The following is a 19,944-nucleotide window of genomic DNA, read 5'->3' on the forward strand; positions in this document are numbered from 1 at the left end:
TGGACTTTATTCTTTACTTTAGGTTATAAACTAACATCAGAGGATTTTAATATTTTCATTACATTTAAGGACTATATTCCACAAATCCACTATAAAAACACTTAGAGTAAACAAAGGGAAACATTGTATTTACATCGTTGTGTTTAAATCACTTTTCTCTTTCATCATCATAACCGTGGATCAATCTGCATCATCCTGAGAGTTTAACATTAATGTCTATGAAACTCATACGTTCATTCATTTCAGCACTAAGTGTTATTTTATAGTAGATTCACCTGTTTTCAACCTTATCCTCATATAACTATAATATTATATATCTTATCCTCATATAACTGGTCCTCTCTAATGCTCATTAATAATTATAATCTTTAAGTTTGAAATCTTGTTTGAAATGACCAAACCTTCCTACAGTACCAGTGATGTCACTGGTAGGCAGGTTTCTGAACTGTCCACAGCCCTCCTCTGAGACACAGAGAGAAGACAGAATGTCATATTATGAATAGTGAGCATTGGTGAGGAACCAATTATATGAAGATAAGGATGAAAAGTGAAGTGAAGTTCTCATAGCTATAAAAGACTGAATTATACTTTGTTGTTGTGTCCAAAAACAGCTGATCGACAAGCTTGATGATCAGCTATTTTTGTTTTTGTGCGACAAAATATATATTTATAATAACTCTACGGGTGAAGATATTTTTTAGACCCAAACTCAAAGAACAGATGTGTTGAAAACAGACCTCGCTCACTTTAAACTCTGTCACTCACAATGTCTCTTAACCAAACTTTAAAAAGGTAGGGTAAAGGTGATATTTATTTGTTAAAATAAAGTGTTAAATATCTCTATATTGTGATAGTAATCGTGGCTATAGAGTGTTTGTTCAGTAACAAGAGTCTCCTGGTCTCTCCAGCTCTTTAGTAAACAGAAAATGCATTTTCAGGTCAGGATACCGATTTTTATCCAATCAGGATAGACACACACACACATAAAACAGATGAAACAAGTGAAATAGGAGGTGACGACACAAAGCAATGAGCACACACAATCTGAACTGAGACATTATGAAATGTTCTGTTTATTAAAGAGCTGGAGAGACGACGGAGGCCAGTGTTACTGAACAAACACTCTATAGCAATGATTACTATCACTGTATAAAAACTTAAACCTTTTAAAGGACAACTTTAGTTTTTTACAACCAAGGTTTATATTTTAGCTTGTAATTAAAGTAAATAAAAGATGAGTATTATTTTTTTTTAATGTACTGCTTTCTATAGTTTTAGCAATTTTTGCGATATTTTTTACAGTGGGCGGGGGCATTCTGTCCGTTGGCTAAATATGACTTTTTTTACACAATAAAAAAGGTACGGTGGTCTTTGATGGGCAGATATGAGTTATTGGGGGCTAGAAGAGCTACTGTAAATAATAATAAAGAAAACGCTGGGTTATTGTGTAAAAAAAATACATATTTAGCCACCGGACAGAATGCCCCCGCCCACTGTAAAAAAGATAGCGAAAATTGCTAAAACTATAGAAAGCAGTAAATTAAAACATTTTAACACTCATCTTTTATTTACTTTAATTACAATCTAAAACATAAACCTTGGTTGTAAAAAAAACAAAGTTGTCCTTTAACAAGAAACTAACAAAACAAGTTTTTTTTTTTTACCAACATCAATATCCCGTACCCTACCTTTAAACATCAACACATTAACCAGATGAGATGGAGGTGAGGACAGCTCACTAGAACTAAACTTCCGGGAACCGGGAGCGCATCTGTGTCATTTTTAGATTGATCTGGGCTATTCAAAAATAGCAGATCTACAAGCTCATAGCGCGGCACCGTGCCGCGCTATGAGCTTGTAGATTTGCTATTTTTGAAAAAATTCATACAAAATTGTACAAATCTTTGAATATATATCTTGTGTCCCTGGAACAACATATTTTCAGATGGGGGGTCCGCGGTCAAATACATATTATTTTGGGTGGTCCTTGACATGAGAAGGTTTAAGAACCACTGCTATATATATATTTTATTTCTTTTGAGTGGTGCCAACCACTCCTATATCTGGCTTTGTCCGTATGTATGTATGTCTGTCCAATAAACAAACATTGATGACAACATCAATACGGAAGCAATAAGATTTGAGTTAAAAATATATATATATTCAAAGATTTGCGCACATTTTCACAATTTTTCAAAAACAGCAGATCTACAAGCTACGTAGCGCTACGTAGCTTGTAGATCTGCTATTTTTTGAATAGCCCAAAAGGAATCTAAAAAAAATCACCCAGAAGCTAAAACGACCTTATATGGACACACCAGACCACATGACACGCGTCCTCTCCGTTCATTGGTCGTCCTGCTCAGACGTTCTCCTGTAGTTCTTACGGCTGCTGGACTTCCTGAAGGCCACGAAGCCTCCTCCTGCTCCTCCTCTCTTCTCGTCCTCTTCCTCCTCCTCCATCTCCTCACTTCCTGTCTGCTGCTTCCTCTTCCTGTTCATGTCCTGAGCTCCTGGAGGTCTGATGGTGGGTCTTCCTCCTTCTTCTCCTTCTTCTTCCTCTTCCTCGCTGTGGTTCCTCCCTCTCTCTGCACCTCCCTCCTCCTCCTCCTCTTTGGCCTGGTCCTCCTCCAGATGACGCAGAGCCTTCTCCTTCTCCTTCTCTCTGACCTCCTTCTGTCCTCCGTCCTGCTGTCTGACCCGGCCCGGCCTGGACAAAGACCAACATGATTTAACTTTTCACAGTTTATAAAACCATCAAACGATGGGAAAAGGATAAAGGACAATTGCTGTGAAGGATTCTTTTTTTTTTCCCCATATTTTTTCCAAAAAACGTATATATACAGGGACGCATTAAGACCCCTCAGGGCCGTGGAACACCACAAAACCAAAGCCCCCCCCCCGGCGCGCGCGTGCATGCACCCAACCTGCGCGCGTGCGCGAAAATTTTCGGGTCTAATTCGGGTCTAATTCGGGTCTAATTGGGTTCTATTTGACCAATATAAATCAACATTTTTTCTTTAAATACACAAAAATGAAATACACAATTCTCACAGGGCCCTGCAGGCTGCGGGCCGTGGAACACAAGTTCCACTAGGTTCCACTGTATATATACGGTTTTCGCACTCCATGGTTGGATTTAAAAATAAGTATATATACGGTTTTGGCACCCAATGTGTTAAAACAGAGCTGTATATCCTACCTGGAGAAGAGTATCTTGTGCTGGGAGCTTCTGCAGTCTGATTGGTTCTGACTCTGGTTGTAGGCTGGGATGAAGGCCTCATCCTCCTCATCCTCCTCATCCTCGTCTGGCTGCTCCTTCCTGTCAGGGTGGAGAGTAACTAAGTTACTGTAACTTACTGTAAATATTACTTCTTTAACCCATTAAGACCTGGAACTGTGCCATTTTTAGATTTGAGCTAAAAAGCATTATTTTACACTTTGGGCTATTCAAAAATAGCAGATCTACAAGCTCATAGCGGCACCGAGTGCCGCGCTACGAGCTTGTAGATCTGCTATTTTTGAAAGATCGTGAAAATGTGTGCAAATCTTTGAATATATATATATTCTTTAAAGCGAACATTTTTAACTCAAATCTTTGCTTCTGGGGGTCCCTGGAACAAAATATTTTGATGGGGGTCCGCGGCTAAAAACATATCATTTTGGGGGTCTGAGCACCACTGATATAGAAACATACGTTTTTCAGGAAACTGTTGAGATTTAGGAGACATGTAGAATCGGCTTCAGGTCTCAATGGGTTAAATACTTCTACGCCATTACATCTCAGGGGCAAATATTGTACTCCATTACGATAACATTAACTCATTCAGTGCCAAGTAAATAAAAAAACATAATTGCCCGTGTGCCATGACGCAAAGATTTGAGTTAAAAATGTTCATGACGATCTTTCAAAAATAGCAGATCTACAAGCTCATAGCGCGGCACTCGGTGCCGCGCTATGAGCTTGTAGATCTGCTATTTTTGTATAGCCCAGAGTATAAAATAATGGTTAAAGTGGTTACAATCTAAACAGATGCTGTCCTGGTTCTTAAAGGAGAATTTTGGACTAAGGTTTTCTTAACCTTTTCTATGACGTTATGATATCTTAGGATGAACAGTACAGTAGAACAACGTCATAACTCCATCCGGATCCGCCACAGCTTAGAAAAGGTAAGAACACTTTACTCCAAAATTCCCCTTTAACTCTTAACTCATTCACTGCCAGAATAAATAATTAAATAAATCACACACTGCCAGCGATTTTTCGATTCTCTTACCTTTTTCAAGTAGTCACAGAATATTTATCTCCAGTATGACGGATCCCCTGATGGTTGATATAATCACAGAGGGTGTCACTGTGATTCCGTGAAAAGAAAAAAAAAAGGCATGGCGACCTCCCGTTCTCTTGTTCTACCCAGTTGAAAATAGCATGTCTCGCCAAAAATACATAAAATACAGGAGCCGAGATACAGGATTTTTAAGTAATAAGTTATTAACCAAGAAGTGAATGGAGCAGTACATCTTCGGATCACGTTGTCTGGGGTTCAAACACGTCATTGGCACAGATTGAGTTAAAATAAATAGTGATCTACAAGCTCACAACGTGTTGCACTGCGACACATTGTGAGCTTGTAGATCTGCTACTAGTGATGAGCGGGCCGACCCGTAACCCGCGGGTCAACCCGCGGCACGGGTGGTCGAGTCAGGATTTCAGAGGCAATTATGCGGGCTGCAGGTGAGCGGGTCAGCCGCTCTCACACGCAAAAAATAAATAAATATATATATATATATATATATATATATATATATATATTGAACAACAAGCTTGTTTATTTAGCCCATGACAATGTTGTGCTACTGTAGACATTTAACGAGACTTTTGGGTACTTAAAAGAGCGCTTTTATTATTATCTTTTTTTCCCCACCGTGGGTCGCGGGGCGGGTTGAGCCATAGATTTATATATGGGTTGGCGGGGCGGGTTGAGGCGGGTTGGGTCATGAAAAAACCCAACCCGCACATCACTATCTGCTACAGTATGTTCGAAGATTCTGAACGATTTTTGAAAACTTTTGAAAACTAATTTTGGTACTTTTGTAATGGCATCAAAAGCTTAGTTAAAAAAAAAACTGTTTTTAACACATGACTTTAACTTGTACTTTCTACATTTAGGTATTTGTATTTTTTCTATAAGCACCGTCTTAAACCCTCTATACTTAATGAGATGGATCCGAGTTGGCCTCTGAGTCTGCACTTGGACTGCTTTCTTCCATTGACACTAAAAATAGCTTGTAGATCTGCTATTTGTGGCAAACGTTTCCCCCAGAATGAAACTCCTCACAAAAAGTTTGGAAACCAGTCGATTATTTCTCCCCTTCAACAATACCAACTGGTGTTTATGTATTTTATATCATTGTTACCATTGAAGGTAACTAACCTTCACAACGATGTATAACTAAGGATTGTGCAATTGTGGAATGAGCAACACAGCTAAAAGATTTTGCCAAAATCCCCCAATATGTTTCTGTTGGTAATCGCTCTGGATTTGAGTGAGCTGCAAAACTAGTGCCAGTCACAGGTGAGTGACTGGCACCTCATCATGGGTTCTGCAACTCTGTTGCGTTTGTAGAAGAGAAGAACGCTGGAGCAACACGGACAGTTTCGGCCTTTTTTATTTAATACGGTGCAGGTAACAAGTAGACTGACGTTTCGGTCTTTCGACCCAGGTCTGCTATTTTTTGAATAGCCAAAGTTTAAAATAATGCTTTTTTAGCTCAAATAAAAAAATGACACAGATTCGTCCCAGGTCTTAATGGGTTACGGTAAAAAGAGTTGAGTACCTCTCCTTCCTGCGCTGCAGTCTGCAACTTAACTAGATCTACAAGCTCGACGCGTTGTGAGCTTGTAGATCTGCTATTTTTGTATAGCCCAGAGTATAAAATAATGGTTAAAGTGGTTACAATCTAAACAGATGCTGTCCTGGTTCTTAAAGGAGAATTTTGGACTAAGGTTTTCTTAACCTTTTCTATGACGTTATGATATCTTAGGATGAACAGTACAGTAGAACAACGTCATAACTCCATCCGGATCCGCCACAGCTTAGAAAAGGTAAGAACACTTTACTCCAAAATTCCCCTTTAACTCTTAACTCATTCACTGCCAGAATAAATAATTAAATAAATCACACACTGCCAGCGATTTTTCGATTCTCTTACCTTTTTCAAGTAGTCACAGAATATTTATCTCCAGTATGACGGATCCCCTGATGGTTGATATAATCACAGAGGGTGTCACTGTGATTCCGTGAAAAGAAAAAAAAAAGGCATGGCGACCTCCCGTTCTCTTGTTCTACCCAGTTGAAAATAGCATGTCTCGCCAAAAATACATAAAATACAGGAGCCGAGATACAGGATTTTTAAGTAATAAGTTATTAACCAAGAAGTGAATGGAGCAGTACATCTTCGGATCACGTTGTCTGGGGTTCAAACACGTCATTGGCACAGATTGAGTTAAAATAAATAGTGATCTACAAGCTCACAACGTGTTGCACTGCGACACATTGTGAGCTTGTAGATCTGCTACTAGTGATGAGCGGGCCGACCCGTAACCCGCGGGTCAACCCGCGGCACGGGTGGTCGAGTCAGGATTTCAGAGGCAATTATGCGGGCTGCAGGTGAGCGGGTCAGCCGCTCTCACACGCAAAAAATAAATAAATATATATATATATATATATATATATATATATATATATATATATATTGAACAACAAGCTTGTTTATTTAGCCCATGACAATGTTGTGCTACTGTAGACATTTAACGAGACTTTTGGGTACTTAAAAGAGCTTTTATTATTATCTTTTTTTCCCCACCGTGGGTCGCGGGGCGGGTTGAGCCATAGATTTATATATGGGTTGGCGGGGCGGGTTGAGCCATAGATTTATATATGGGTTGGCGGGGCGGGTTGAGGCGGGTTGGGTCATGAAAAAACCCAACCCGCACATCACTATCTGCTACAGTATGTTCGAAGATTCTGAACGATTTTTGAAAACTTTTGAAAACTAATTTTGGTACTTTTGTAATGGCATCAAAAGCTTAGTTAAAAAAAAACAGTTTTTAACACATGACTTTAACTTGTACTTTCTACATTTAGGTATTTGTATTTTTTCTATAAGCACCGTCTTAAACCCTCTATACTTAGTGAGATGGATCCGAGTTGGCCTCTGAGTCTGCACTTGGACTGCTTTCTTCCATTGACACTAAAAATAGCTTGTAGATCTGCTATTTGTGGCAAACGTTTCCCCCAGAATGAAACGCCTCACAAAAAGTTTGGAAACCAGTCGATTATTTCTCCCCTTCAACAATACCAACTGGTGTTTATGTATTTTATATCATTGTTACCATTGAAGGTAACTAACCTTCACAACGATGTATAACTAAGGATTGTGCAATTGTGGAATGAGCAACACAGCTAAAAGATTTTGCCAAAATCCCCCAATATGTTTCTGTTGGTAATCGCTCTGGATTTGAGTGAGCTGCAAAACTAGTGCCAGTCACAGGTGAGTGACTGGCACCTCATCATGGGTTCTGCAACTCTGTTGCGTTTGTAGAAGAGAAGAACGCTGGAGCAACACGGACAGTTTCGGCCTTTTTTATTTAATACGGTGCAGGTAACAAGTAGACTGACGTTTCGGTCTTTCGACCCAGGTCTGCTATTTTTTGAATAGCCAAAGTTTAAAATAATGCTTTTTTAGCTCAAATAAAAAAATGACACAGATTCGTCCCAGGTCTTAATGGGTTACGGTAAAAAGAGTTGAGTACCTCTCCTTCCTGCGCTGCAGTCTGCAACTTAACTAGATCTACAAGCTCGACGCGTTGTGAGCTTGTAGATCTGCTATTTGTGGCGAACGTCCCCACCCCACCCCCCCCAGAATGATAGAATAGGGACGCTAGAGTACCTCTCCTTCCTGCGCTGCAGACTGCTCAGGTACTCGTGGGCCGCGGTGCGGTTGTCTGCGTCGCTGGTGTCCGGGACGTCCTCCAGGCTGTAGCAGGTCCATCGCTCTGGGTGCAGCAGGTAGTCAGGGACCCCCCCTCCTCTCCTGGCGCCGGACACCGGTCCACTGGAGTCTCTGCCATGGACCCTGGTAGGGAGAGGAGACCCACAGTTATCATAGTTAGTTTACCCCCCAAAAAATGTCTTATTTTCTATCTATTAGTCACCCCATGAAGCCTTGAATTCATTGTCTCCGCCAGGCCGAAAGGCATGGCGAGAGAGTATGTTTTCCACCCCGTCCGTCTGTCTGTCACCAGCTAATCTCTGCCACCGTTGTCTTGATCACAGTGCCACTGTGCACACACACTCCCTGGATGCCAATTCAGAACCTCTGCCCCAATTTGTTCTCATGGGCCTTTTATAGCGCCGCCAGGAGGCCGATTTGTGCAAAACATATTTTTTGACAGTACTCCTACAGATTTTGTCCAAAAATCACGCAAATCGGTACAAAGCATCTCTATAGTCATTGAACGAAACAAGTCTTTCAGATTTCTCATATTCCATCTAGATTGGCTAAAAATGTCTTCCAAAGTTTGCAGGAGTGCTCCGTATTGAACAAAATGCCTCAAATCATGAACACAGCATGCAATTTCCGTGAAATTTTGCACGCTCATTCCCATTAGGCCGAGGAAGAACTACCATTTGAAATTTTTCAAATCAGCCTCATGGTGGCGCTATAACAGGCCGATTCGTGTTTTTGCCTATAATTGCACCGATCTGTGTAACACTTTGTATGCACACTCCCTAGAGGTCAAGGAAAAACCTTTGCCCTTTGACTTATGTAAAACACATTATTTTATACTACTCCTTCCAATTGTATCTAAATTTCACTCAAATCGATACACATGATATAATAGTCATGTGATCACGACGGATGTGATTTTTCATATTCCATACTGATTGGCTAAGATTGACATCTAAAGTTTGCATTATTGGCTTGTTTTGAACAAAATTCCGCAAATCATGAACGCAGCGTCCAATTGCGCTCAAACTTTGCACGCACATTCACACTATGTTGAGGAAGAAATGGCACCCTTTTCACGTTGGCCTATTATAGCCCCACCAGGAGGCCATAGTAGGGGTGGGGAGGCCATGCAATTTGGGTGAACTACTCCTTTAACGATTACTAACTGAAATGAATACAAGAACGCTCGAACAAAAACACGCTTGTCCTTCCCCCGAGTCAAATCTGGCGCCCTCGGAAGGGCCGCCAACTGGTATTCCTAACCTTAACCTCAGTAAAACTATGTCTAAACCTAACCTTATTCCTAACCTTAACCTCAGTAAAACTATGTCTAAACCTAACCTTATTCCTAACCTTAACCTCAGTAAAACTATGTCTAAACCTAACCTTATTCCTAACCTTAACCTCAGTAAAACTATGTCTAAACCTAACCTTATTCCTAACCTTAACCTCAGTAAAACTATGTCTAAACCTAACCTTATTCCTAACCTTAACCTCAGTAAACTATGTCAGAGGCAAATATTGTACTTTTACTCCACTACATTTATTTGAAAGCTTTAGTTACTAGTTACTCTTTCAGATATAAATTATGATATAATGAAACACACATTAACCAACTTTAGCCCTATTTTATACATAGGCTATTTTCGAATATTTTAGTACTTTTACTTTTGGTACTTTAAGTACATTTCGATGCCAATACTTTTGTACTTTTACTCAAGTACATTTTTTAATTCTGGACTTTCACTTGTAACAGAGTATTTTTTTATATTGCAGTATTGGTACTTTTACTTAAGTAAACGATACTAACCTTGCGGGAGGCCGGTCCGTTCTGGACTCTCCTCCCCCTCGTCCTCCTCGGGGTCGCTTCCCATTGGAGGAGGAGGAGAGGGGGGGCGGGGGCGGAGGGCGGGCGAACACGCCGTCTATGACGTTGTCCTGGCCCAGGGAGGAGGACGCCGTCCTGGCCGCGCTGTCCAGGCTGTCGAAGATGCTGCGACTGCGGCAGGAAAAGCCTGTACTTCCTCCCCTCAGACTGAAGGAGGCGCCGCGGGGCGACGGGGCCGACGAGACCAGCCTTCCTGTGGACAAGATATATATACGTCACCATGGTGATATATAGATGTTATTATGATGTTAAAAGACTATTATAAACAGCAGTGTGTTAGTATTGGTAGACAGTTAATAGACTCTATGCATACAGTAAAACTCTGTAACAGTTACAGTTACAGTTAACTCTGTAACCATTAAGACATCTGTCATTTTCAGATTTGAGCAAAAAAAAAGCATTATTTTACACTTTGGGCTATTCAAAAATAGCAGATCTACAAGCTCGTAGCGCGGCACCGAGTGCCGCGCTACGAGCTTGTAGATCTGCTATTTTTGAGAAATCGTGAAAATGTGTGCAAATCTTTGAATATATATATATTTTTAAAGCAAACATTTTTAACTCAAATCTTTGCTTCTGGGGGGGTCCCTGTAACAATATATTTTGAGATGGGGGTCCGCGGCCAAATACATATTATTTTGGGGGTCCTTGACATGAAAATGTTTGAGAATCCCTGACATAGTAACATACGTTTTTTTCAAAAAAAAACAGTTAGGATTTAGAAGACATTTTGTATAATCGGCTTCAGGTCTCAATGGGTTAATCCAGAGTTACAGTAAGTAAGGAAAACAAGAGGCAATACATGAAATGTATAGAAATAATAATCTAGGATGATATGTAAACCAAGAACCTATCATCAGTCCAACAGTAGAATATAAAAAAAAACTAATAATTGAGATTCATGATTTAGTTTAATAAATGCATGGACCATTACAACATACCCTGTAGGCCTAAATAAATATTGTATTTTCTGTTTGACTTTTAGGATTTGTAAACATAAATCGCGCATGGCAGCCTTCCTGTGGACAAGATATACGTCACCATGGTGAAATATAGATATTATGATATTAATAGACTCTATAAACAGCAGTCTAATAGTAGACAGTTAATAGACTCTATGTAGAGCAGTCTATAATCTCTCAAGAACAGATTCAGAGCTACGCTGCTGAATCTGTCGAGAGCCCCGTTCAGAACGTGTGCACGTTAGCTTACAAGTGGGCGTGCCTTCAGATCAGGAAGCAGGCCGCGCTTTACCCAATCAAATGTAGTGGGGGCGGGATTTACATCTGTGCGTTCGCTTCCCACTGGAAACAAACCCAAACTCATTTCACAATAGCGTCCTCGAAGCCGAACAAAACCACAGAAAGTTAGTAACATTTTAACTTGCTCTTTCATCATAGAAACAAGTGGGCTTATAACCAAAACCATCCATGTTCTTTTTGGGAGAAATGGTGTTGGTGTTCCGTGGGAAAAATATCATATAATAATATAGGATCATATGGTAAACAGTGTGCTTTCAACATCTGGAGTGAACTGAGCTTCTGACTTCTGGGGTTTAGTGAGTATAGCATTTTTCTTATCTAGCAAGTTGCTAGCAGTAGTACTTTAAGTGCTTTGCTACTAGTGCTGTATTATTAGCTTGTGTTAGTCTGTAGTTTGTATTTGTGCTTTAAGCCATTGATTCTCAAAGTGGGGTCCGGGGACCCCCAGGGGTACTTGAGGGGGTTCCAGGGGGTCCCCAGCTAAATGATAGATAGGAACCAAATGGACCCTTATGGGTCTGTAACTCTGAGAGTGTACAAATGGAACCAAATGGACCCTATCAGGTCCATTTGGTTCCATTTGTACACTCTCAGAGTTACATTAACATTGATTTTACAATATAAATTGGGGTCCCAGAGATATAAATGCCATTAAATGGGGGTTCGTTGCCCTAATGCATGTCAAACTGGGGGGTCCTTGAAATTAAAATGGTTGAGAATCACTGCTAGAGCCGTAAAAAATCTTCTATTATGGGGTCCCTGGCATATCTTTTCAAATGGGGGTCCGTGGGCTAATAAGTGTCAATTTGGGGGTCCTTGACATGAAAAAGTTTGAGAACCACTGGTTTAAGCAGTAGGCCATTGATACTCTGTGTCTGTCTCACGGAGCACTTGAAGTAGTTTGAGGTAGAATAGGCCAATTGATTGCCCTGTGCTAAGTGTCTGGACTGGGAGGCCCAGCACAGCTCCAAGGGGTAAAAGGCAGGCTGCTAGTTTTACCTTCAGTGTGCTTTCAACATCTGGAGTGAACTTGTTATGAAATAATGCATGATCAATAACATGTAAACACTTTATATGAACTTTATATGAAGGCCTCTGAAGAGTAGGCAGAGAAGGGCTCTCTCTCTATTTCTCCATCTCTCTGTCTCTCCTTCTTGCTTCACAAGCACACACGCATACTCATGACAGGAGTCAGGTAACAGAGCGGTGCCGTTCCTAAATGAGGGACATTCCAGAGCTGGTAGCTGGACAGAGAAGTGAGGTTAGACAGTGTTGCGATAGCGTTCTGTATTGCTACACCGGTTAACGGGCGCATGATCTTGTTGTCTGTCTTCCAACTGTTAGATGATCTAATGACTGACCTTTTGGGTTGGTATAAAGTCTCTGACTTAAACCATTGAGCCTTAAGCTGTCTTGGGGCTGGTCGCGATCAGCTCTACTCTACTCTGCAAACCAGGCTGTGCTGTGAACCTTTTCTGTCTGCAATAAACTGAACGCTACGATACAGTCGTTGTCCGCCTTTCTCTCTTTGCACGCATTCCACAATCTCACAACAAACTGAGCTTCTGACTTCTGGGGTTAGTGAGTATAGCATTTTTCTTATCTTTGTAAACATAAATTGCGCATGGCAGATATGACATAACTCAATATACAAAGCCCGGACCACGTCCTCATTTATACTTGGTAAATACTATGCAAAAATAGCCGAAGATAGATAATCTACAAGCTCACAAAGCGTCAACACGTTGTGAGCTTGTAGATCGGCTACTTTGGCACGTTAAAAAATGTTTTTGAACATGTTGCAACATTTTTTAATTGTCTTGCCCTGAATACCCAACATATCATCGGTGTCCAGGACGAACCAGCTAACTCCATTTTCATCTTTTTTCTTTTTCTTTTCATAAATCAACGCTATTGAACACCCTTTAGGTCTGTGTAAAAAAATCAAAACATTTGAACCAATGAAAAGTATTAAAAAGCGCCTCTGACGAAAACTCCCAACTCCATTGGATCCTAAAACTGTCCGTCAAAAACAAACAACTCCCCCCTCTCCTCTACAGCGCTGCTTTTTAACAGCATGAGCAGAGCGCGCTGCGCAGTGAACGAGGAGGAGGAACACGTAAACAAACTCCCCGTAGTCTGTTAAAACTATGCAGTGTACCTGTTTATCAAACTTAGCACTGACGCTAATGTTATGAAAACAAGTCATTATATTTCTAAAATCTATGAAGAAAGGCGTTCATAGCATTTCTGTCGTGCTAGTTCTACTAACTCTTTGCAGAAGTTATTGTACTATTTAAAGTCCTGTTAATTATTGTAGGCCTATATAATAAGTGTCATGAAGCATCAGGGCATTAATTCACACGTTGTTGTGATGCATTGTGAGCTTGGAGATCCATTGTTATTGTTGAGAATTTGTACCCTTTTGAAACCTCTCCCTCAGCAGCGAGTGGAGCTATAATTGTTGTTTGGACACCTAACTCCACTTCAGCTTGATTTCTGCTCGTCTGAAACTACTAACTCCACTCGCGCTGGGTAAAGTGTTGATTTACCCGCGATTTGGGTACAGTGTTGATAATATAATTGACACATGCAAGTATCTGACAATATATAAAGTCACTACACCAACTTGGATGAGGCAATATTGCTTTGTTTTAAAAAAATCACACCCAGTGTGAAGTGGGCGGTGTGTGGTCATCACAACATGACTCACTTTAAAAAAGGATAAATGACTTTTTTTAAAGTCCATACTGCTATTCATAGGGCTGCACATGTGTCATGTGTTTCGCTAGCCAATCACAGTCCTGAATTTGCAAAGTCAGCCAATCACATTACAGTTAGTGGTGATGACACTAGCTGTAATGTGATTGGCTGACTTTGCAAAAGTATCGATTTGCATTAACAATGGAAGGGTTAGGGGGTATACAAATCTTTTGGTCGGTGTCCAAAACTCACTTATAGGGGGCGGCTACACCGCCCCAGAAATATAAGGTTTTCTTCATTTCCTGAAAAACGTATATTTTGTTTTTTCGTTTCCTGAACAATGAGCGTTTTGGAGTTAGCAGTTTCGACTCTCATACAGATGAATGTGAAATTACGATGATGCTACAGTAATCGTGATTGGCTGAGATAATTGCGACCGGGTGATGATGTAATCAATCATCATTAAGAGTGTACCTGTGGCCCCGCCCCCACCACCATCATCATCGTCTTCATCGTCTGAGGACGACAAGGTTTTCACTTCCGGGTCAAAGGGCACGCTGGTCAGCTCCTCCTCCGAGTCGGAGTCGCTCAGTGTGACGTCGTGGCGCAGGGTGATGACATCACGGGTGGACAGCCGGTCCTGCTGCTGCTGCTCGCTCATGACGATGGCGTATACCGCTGGGGCCCTCTAGTGGTCAGGAGCCTGAAGGGACAACGCACAGCATTCATATGAACCTCACAAAGATCATGTTATTATAGCTTCAACGTCATATTCCTGATGGGACTATGAGTTAACCCAAGGACAGAATGGCTCATGTGTAAATTAGGGATGTTCCACTGTACACAGACACAACATTTCTGAACATGTTTCTTTGAATAGTCGAACATTTATTAATCAATTCATTTATTGAAATGAACACAAATAAAATAGCCAAACCTGAGCACAATTCCATCTATGCGGCCAAATCTCGTTTGAAAAGGAATAGGCCTATTTAGAGTGTATGCAGTGATGCTGCTAGCCATGCTTCCTGTGTCTCTGAAGCACATTTATCCACCTGTTTCTTGGCTGTGTGTTTTCCACTTCCTGTCGGATTTCATTGGATATCATTAGTCATCTGACCGGTTTCATTGGATTTCATTGGATCAAAAGACAGGAAGTGGAACACAGTGAAAAGCCTAGGAAACAGATGGATAAGAAAAAGGACGAATCAAACAAATCATAAAGTAGCATGCGTCCACGGGACTCGTGCTACTTTATCCTGCTACGTTATGAACACATTCAGCACTTATAATGCGGGACATTCCCGCACTAATATTACCCAGAGCAACATCCTACCTGGTTCACGGTTTTCCACCCCCGTTCTGAATCACCATAGACGTGTTTAATATCGCGTCAAATAAGAACTGTGTTCCAAAAATAAACAAATGGTGGTTTGACTCTTATGGATATGAAGCATCAACTGATGGTGAGAAAACCATAATGTTACTTCCACCGAATTAGTTACATTTTCGCCAGAAACAGACTGTATCAAATATAAGTGACTGACTATCATAAACGATACAGAACCTCCTCTCCAGGGACGTGCACAGATAGACTCTAGGTGGTGCTAGAGCACCTGCCCTTTGCCCTCTTGACCAGAAGTGCCCTTTTGAAAAAAAGAAAGAATTTTTTTTTTTTTTTTCAGTTTACAGCAGGGGTCTTCAACAGGGGCTCCGGGACCCCTAGGGGGTCCTCAGAGTTACTACAGGGGGTCAGTCAAATCTTTATGTGATATGATTTTTCTTTTTACCATAACCACTCGAAACCTAGCATCCCTTTTCTGAGGAGAACTTTAGCCAAAAATAGCAGATCTACAAGCCCACAACGCCTCGCGCTGCGAGGCGTTGTGGGCTTGTAGATCGGCTATTTTTGGCAAAGAGGTATAGGTGTTGAGGGAAAAAAGAGCAGACCAAGTAAACAAAAAAAAGTATAATTTACTTGAGCACCTGCCCCTCAAAATGTCTGTGCACGCCACTGCTCCTCTCTGACAATATCACAGAGACAGTTTGTTTATTTTTGGAGCACAATTCTTATATGAGACGATTCTAAGATGACCCAATGTTATTCTCCATAGAGACATGACTTTACCAACCAGGGGATGAACGAGTGACGTCAGGACTTCTGTACTCTATGTGAAAGCGGAGCGGGACTCTGTATTTTTACCCTCATTATTATCATGAACTCTGTATCTTTGTGTACTTATGTATTCTGAGTGTTTGACTTTCCAATGAGTAGTGAATACAATGTACAGTAGGAGATACTGTAGAGATGTGTACTGTAGGCACAGAAATGCATAAAGTAGACATACCTAACCTACTGAAACTGTAGGTTACTACAGTTTCTGTCCAGTGGACGCATGCTATTTTACCTGGACTTAAAGGTAGGGTAAGTGATTTGCTTTGGTTAAAACAGTGTTAAATAGCTCTATATTGTGATAGTACTCATTGCTATAGAGTGTTTGTTCAGTAAAAGGAGTCTCCTTGTCTCTCCAGCTCTTTATAAAACAGAAAATGCATTTTCGTTTCAGTTTCAGTTTCATTTCCAATTTTATCCAATCAGGATAGAGAACTCAATCAGGATATAGATTAAACAAGTGAAATTGGAAGTGATGACACTAAGAAATGTGCTGGCAAAATTGTAACTGGAACACTATAAAAATGAAGCTTAAAAATGGGTACTTTCTCCTGATTGGCTGAGATTTTGACACCTACCGAAAAATGTATTTTCTGTTTATTAAAGAGCTGGAGAGACGGGGAGACTCCTGTTGCTGAACAAACACTCTATAGCAATGATTACTATCAGAATATAGTATTTTAACCTTTTAAAAAAATACTTTTTGTTTTAACCAAAAAATATCACTTACCCTAACTTTAACAAAAAAAACATTATTTGTTTCAGTTATTGTAATAACTATTCATTTATAAGACAAATAAGGAGAGCATTTTGGGAAAGCCTTTTTTCCCCCAAAATGATTCAGATTCAGGATTTTTTTCTTCACTTTTTTTTTCCCAGATTCATTATCAACATATATGACTGTAACCATAATTATAGCCATTTAATATCAAACACGGGTTTAACACTGCAATTTCTCAAAAACAACACATTTTATTAGGACTGTCCCTGGGACTCAAATTCAAATGACCACCAACCTAGCAACATCACTGGTGTATGAAACACATTTAAAATGTTAATACTATTGGAATCTTACACACCGGCTCCCAAATAATGAATTACATTACATCATTCCAGTGCGCTGGAAAAAGAAAAAAACTATCCCGTTCCAGTTCAAATAAGATTTTTTTTGGGGGGGTTGTGGCCTGAAAGTTTGTGAACCCTTGATCTAAAGCAGGGGTCTTCAATGGGGGGTCCGGGACCCTTATAGGGGGTCCTCAAAGCTACTACAGGGGGTACGCCAAATCTTTCTGTGATAGGATCTTCTTTTATTTTTTTTTACATTAACCACTTGAACCCTAACATCCATATTCTGAAGGGAACGGTTATCCGAAAATTGCAGATCTACAAGCTGTCAACGCCTTGCAGGGCAAGGCGTTGAGAGCTTGTAGATCTGATATCTTCGGTTTGGTGTGTAAAGGGAATAAAGAGCAGACCAAGTACAAGTGGTTAACTGTCTGAAAATACACATTAACATGAATCCAACACTGATGACAGTGTCTGTCAAACAAGTCTATGAATCTATCTATGACATCTATCTAGGAGACCAGTGGTTCTCAAAGTGTGGTCCAGGGACCCTCAGGGTTCTATGAGACAAACATGGACCCTTACAGAATCTGTAACAGTAACTTACAGATCTGTAACTCAGATCACAGATCTGTAAGTTACTGTTACAGATCTGTAACTCAGATCACAGATCTGTAAGTTACTGTTACAGATCTGTAACTCAGAACACACTCTACTGGTTTCTACACTTTTAGACCAGTGGTTCTCAACCAGTGGCCCGGGGACCACCAGTGGTCCTTGAAGGGGTTCCAGGGGGTCCCCAGACAATTTAATAGTTACGAATCAAATTGATCCTTATGTGTCTGTAACTCTGAGAGTGTACAAATGGACGGGTCCATTTGTACACTCTCAGAGTTACATGAACACTAATGATGATGATACAGTGTAGATTGGGACCCCCAATAAATCAAAATGGTTGAGTCATATCTGTCATATCTTTTCAAATGGGGGTCCCTGGGCTAATATGTGTCAATTTGGGGGTCCTTGACACGAAAAAGGTTGAAAACCACTGTTTTAGACCACTCAAAGAAAAGGTTTCACATGGAACCAAATGGACCCTTTTTAGAAACACACACACACACACACACACACACACACACACACACACACACACACACACACACACACACACACACACACATCATGTGCATGTTAAAACGTCAACTGCTGGTTTCTGTGCATGCTAGCTACTCTACTGGGTTTTTACACTGGTTTAGACACTGAGTATGACAGCTAGCCTAGCATGCTAACTAGCTACTGTTTTCTAACTGGTTCTAAGTGCATGATAGCTATAGCTAGCATGCTAGCTACTGGTTGTTATACTGCCTTAGAGAGAGGGTGATAGAGAAGTCTCAGACAACACACTACAGAGATATGAATCATTATAAACAGAGTTATTAATGTATGTTTACAGTCTATACACACAGTAAACACACAGAGATATGCAGTGTGTTGTTAGCTTAGCTTAGCATTTACCTTGTGCTGCTGGTAGAGACGCTCAGGGTGCTTATTTTTACCTTGAAGGTGTTCCTGTAAGACACGGTTTAGAATGTGAGGGGTTTGAAACGGCTCATTCAGATAGAACTTTGTGTTGTTGTTGTTGATTGAATATACTTTATTAACAGGTTTGTAAATAGTACAGCGAAAAGCCCTCCATTGTGGTCCTGATCTTCAATTCATCAGAAATGGAAATACTTAAAGCATTGGTTCTCAAAGTGGGGTCCCCAGGGGTCCTTGGGGGGGTCCCAGCGGGCCCCCAGCAAAATGTGTTAATATAGCATCACAATAATTTTAACCTTTTATACTTTGGCTATTCAAAAATAGCAGATCTACAAGCTCAAAGCGCGGCACTCGGTGCTGCGCTATGAGCTTGTAGATCTGCTATTTTTGAAAAATCGTGAAAATCTGTGCAAACCTTTGAATATATATTATATATATATTTTAAGCGAACATTTGTTGCTCAAATCTTTGCTTCTGGGGGTCCCTGGAACAAAATATTTGAGATGGGGGTCCGCGGCCAGATACATATCATTTTGGGGGGGGGGTCCTTGGCATGAAAAAGTTTGAGAACCACTGACTTAAAGGACATCATAATTGATTCAACCTTTTTCATTTCAAGGATTATTATAACGTCGTGATGGGATTATATCTATTTTATTTTTTATTTTACAACATATAAACATTACAAAATATCAGCTCAAACTGCAGTAACAAAACTAGAACAATACATCACTTAAAATGAGGGGAAATAAAACAAATAGAGTGAAAATAAAATAAAATACCTAAGTGTTGTCTTTTCCTAATATTGAAAAGGCATCGTGATAATGATAAATATATAAACATAGATATGTAAATAAAGACACAAACATAATTAGATGTGTAAATTAAGACATAAAGTAAACATAACATCCAACCAAGGCACAAAAGTACCCCATGCACTGTTTCCTGCTGCGCCTGCGCGGATCGCTCAGTGTTCCCCCCCGCATTGCATTGTGGGTAGATGTTTATATTTTGTCTGGTTGTTGTTGGTGAAAATATATTAAAATCATAATATTTATAACAATCACAATAATAACAATAAGTGATCAGAGATCATCGTCATCTCCTGCTACCGATGACGTCACCCTCCTCCTCAGCCTCCAGGCTGTTTTCAAACAGTGACGAAGGTAAAACATGATACAATGTATCCATGGGTCACGTGACACGCTCTGTCACAACTTCACTAGCGTCATGGAACCACTTGTTCCTGGTTTGAGAATATCTTACATTTACAACCCGTACATTTACATAAATGTTCA

At 40.4% G+C, this 19,944-nt stretch overlaps 2 protein-coding genes across 6 annotated transcripts in view; one reads left to right on the forward strand and one right to left on the reverse strand.

Moving 5' to 3' along the window:
- tssc4 (tumor suppressing subtransferable candidate 4) lies at positions 1 to 18,657 on the reverse strand. 3 transcript variants are annotated; one of them, XM_084057191.1, is made up of 6 exons: positions 18,623 to 18,657; positions 14,344 to 14,572; positions 9,827 to 10,097; positions 7,954 to 8,139; positions 3,203 to 3,322; positions 1 to 2,710 (listed from the first exon to the last, which is right to left on the reverse strand). In XM_084057191.1, the coding sequence occupies exons 2-6, from the start codon at positions 14,528 to 14,530 to the stop codon at positions 2,347 to 2,349; spliced, it is 1,128 nt and encodes a 375-aa protein (XP_083913317.1). In that variant the 5' UTR covers positions 14,531 to 14,572; positions 18,623 to 18,657; the 3' UTR covers positions 1 to 2,346. The 3 variants fall into 3 exon arrangements, with proteins under 3 accessions (XP_083913317.1, XP_083913318.1, XP_083913319.1); XM_084057192.1 differs by lacking the exon at positions 18,623 to 18,657 and adding an exon at positions 15,437 to 15,653; XM_084057193.1 differs by lacking the exon at positions 18,623 to 18,657 and adding an exon at positions 15,206 to 15,400.
- The window catches only part of znf414 (zinc finger protein 414), a 15,777-nt gene continuing 8,415 nt past the window's right edge, over positions 12,583 to 19,944 (forward strand). Inside the window, exon 1 of one of the 3 annotated variants that reach the window (XM_084057165.1) lies at positions 12,583 to 12,747. Coding sequence is in view for 1 of the 3 variants with exons in the window: in XM_084057163.1 (XP_083913289.1) it covers positions 19,761 to 19,812 (52 nt within the window). In the remaining 2 variants the exon portion in view is untranslated. Of the gene's footprint in view, positions 12,748 to 19,637; positions 19,813 to 19,944 lie in introns of those variants that run through there. The other 2 variants (XM_084057164.1, XM_084057163.1) reach the window with 2 other exon arrangements.

This window comes from Gymnoscopelus microlampas (genome assembly GCF_963454915.1).
Source record: "Gymnoscopelus microlampas genome assembly, chromosome: 1".
NCBI lineage: Eukaryota > Metazoa > Chordata > Actinopteri > Myctophiformes > Myctophidae > Gymnoscopelus > Gymnoscopelus microlampas.

What these genes read in the sequence shown, in the direction of transcription:
- tssc4 (XM_084057191.1), bottom strand. Translation starts at nt 14,530, where the DNA reads ATGAGCGAGCAGCAGCAGCAGGACCGGCTGTCCACCCGTGATGTCATC. An exon ending in TGGTGGGGGCGGGGCCACAG is followed by an intron (nt 10,098 to 14,343) that starts GTACACTCTTAA and finishes TCTTGTCCACAG; the next exon opens with GAAGGCTGGTCTCGTCGGCC. An exon ending in CACAAGATACTCTTCTCCAG is followed by an intron (nt 2,711 to 3,202) that starts GTAGGATATACA and finishes GTCTTTGTCCAG; the next exon opens with GCCGGGCCGGGTCAGACAGC.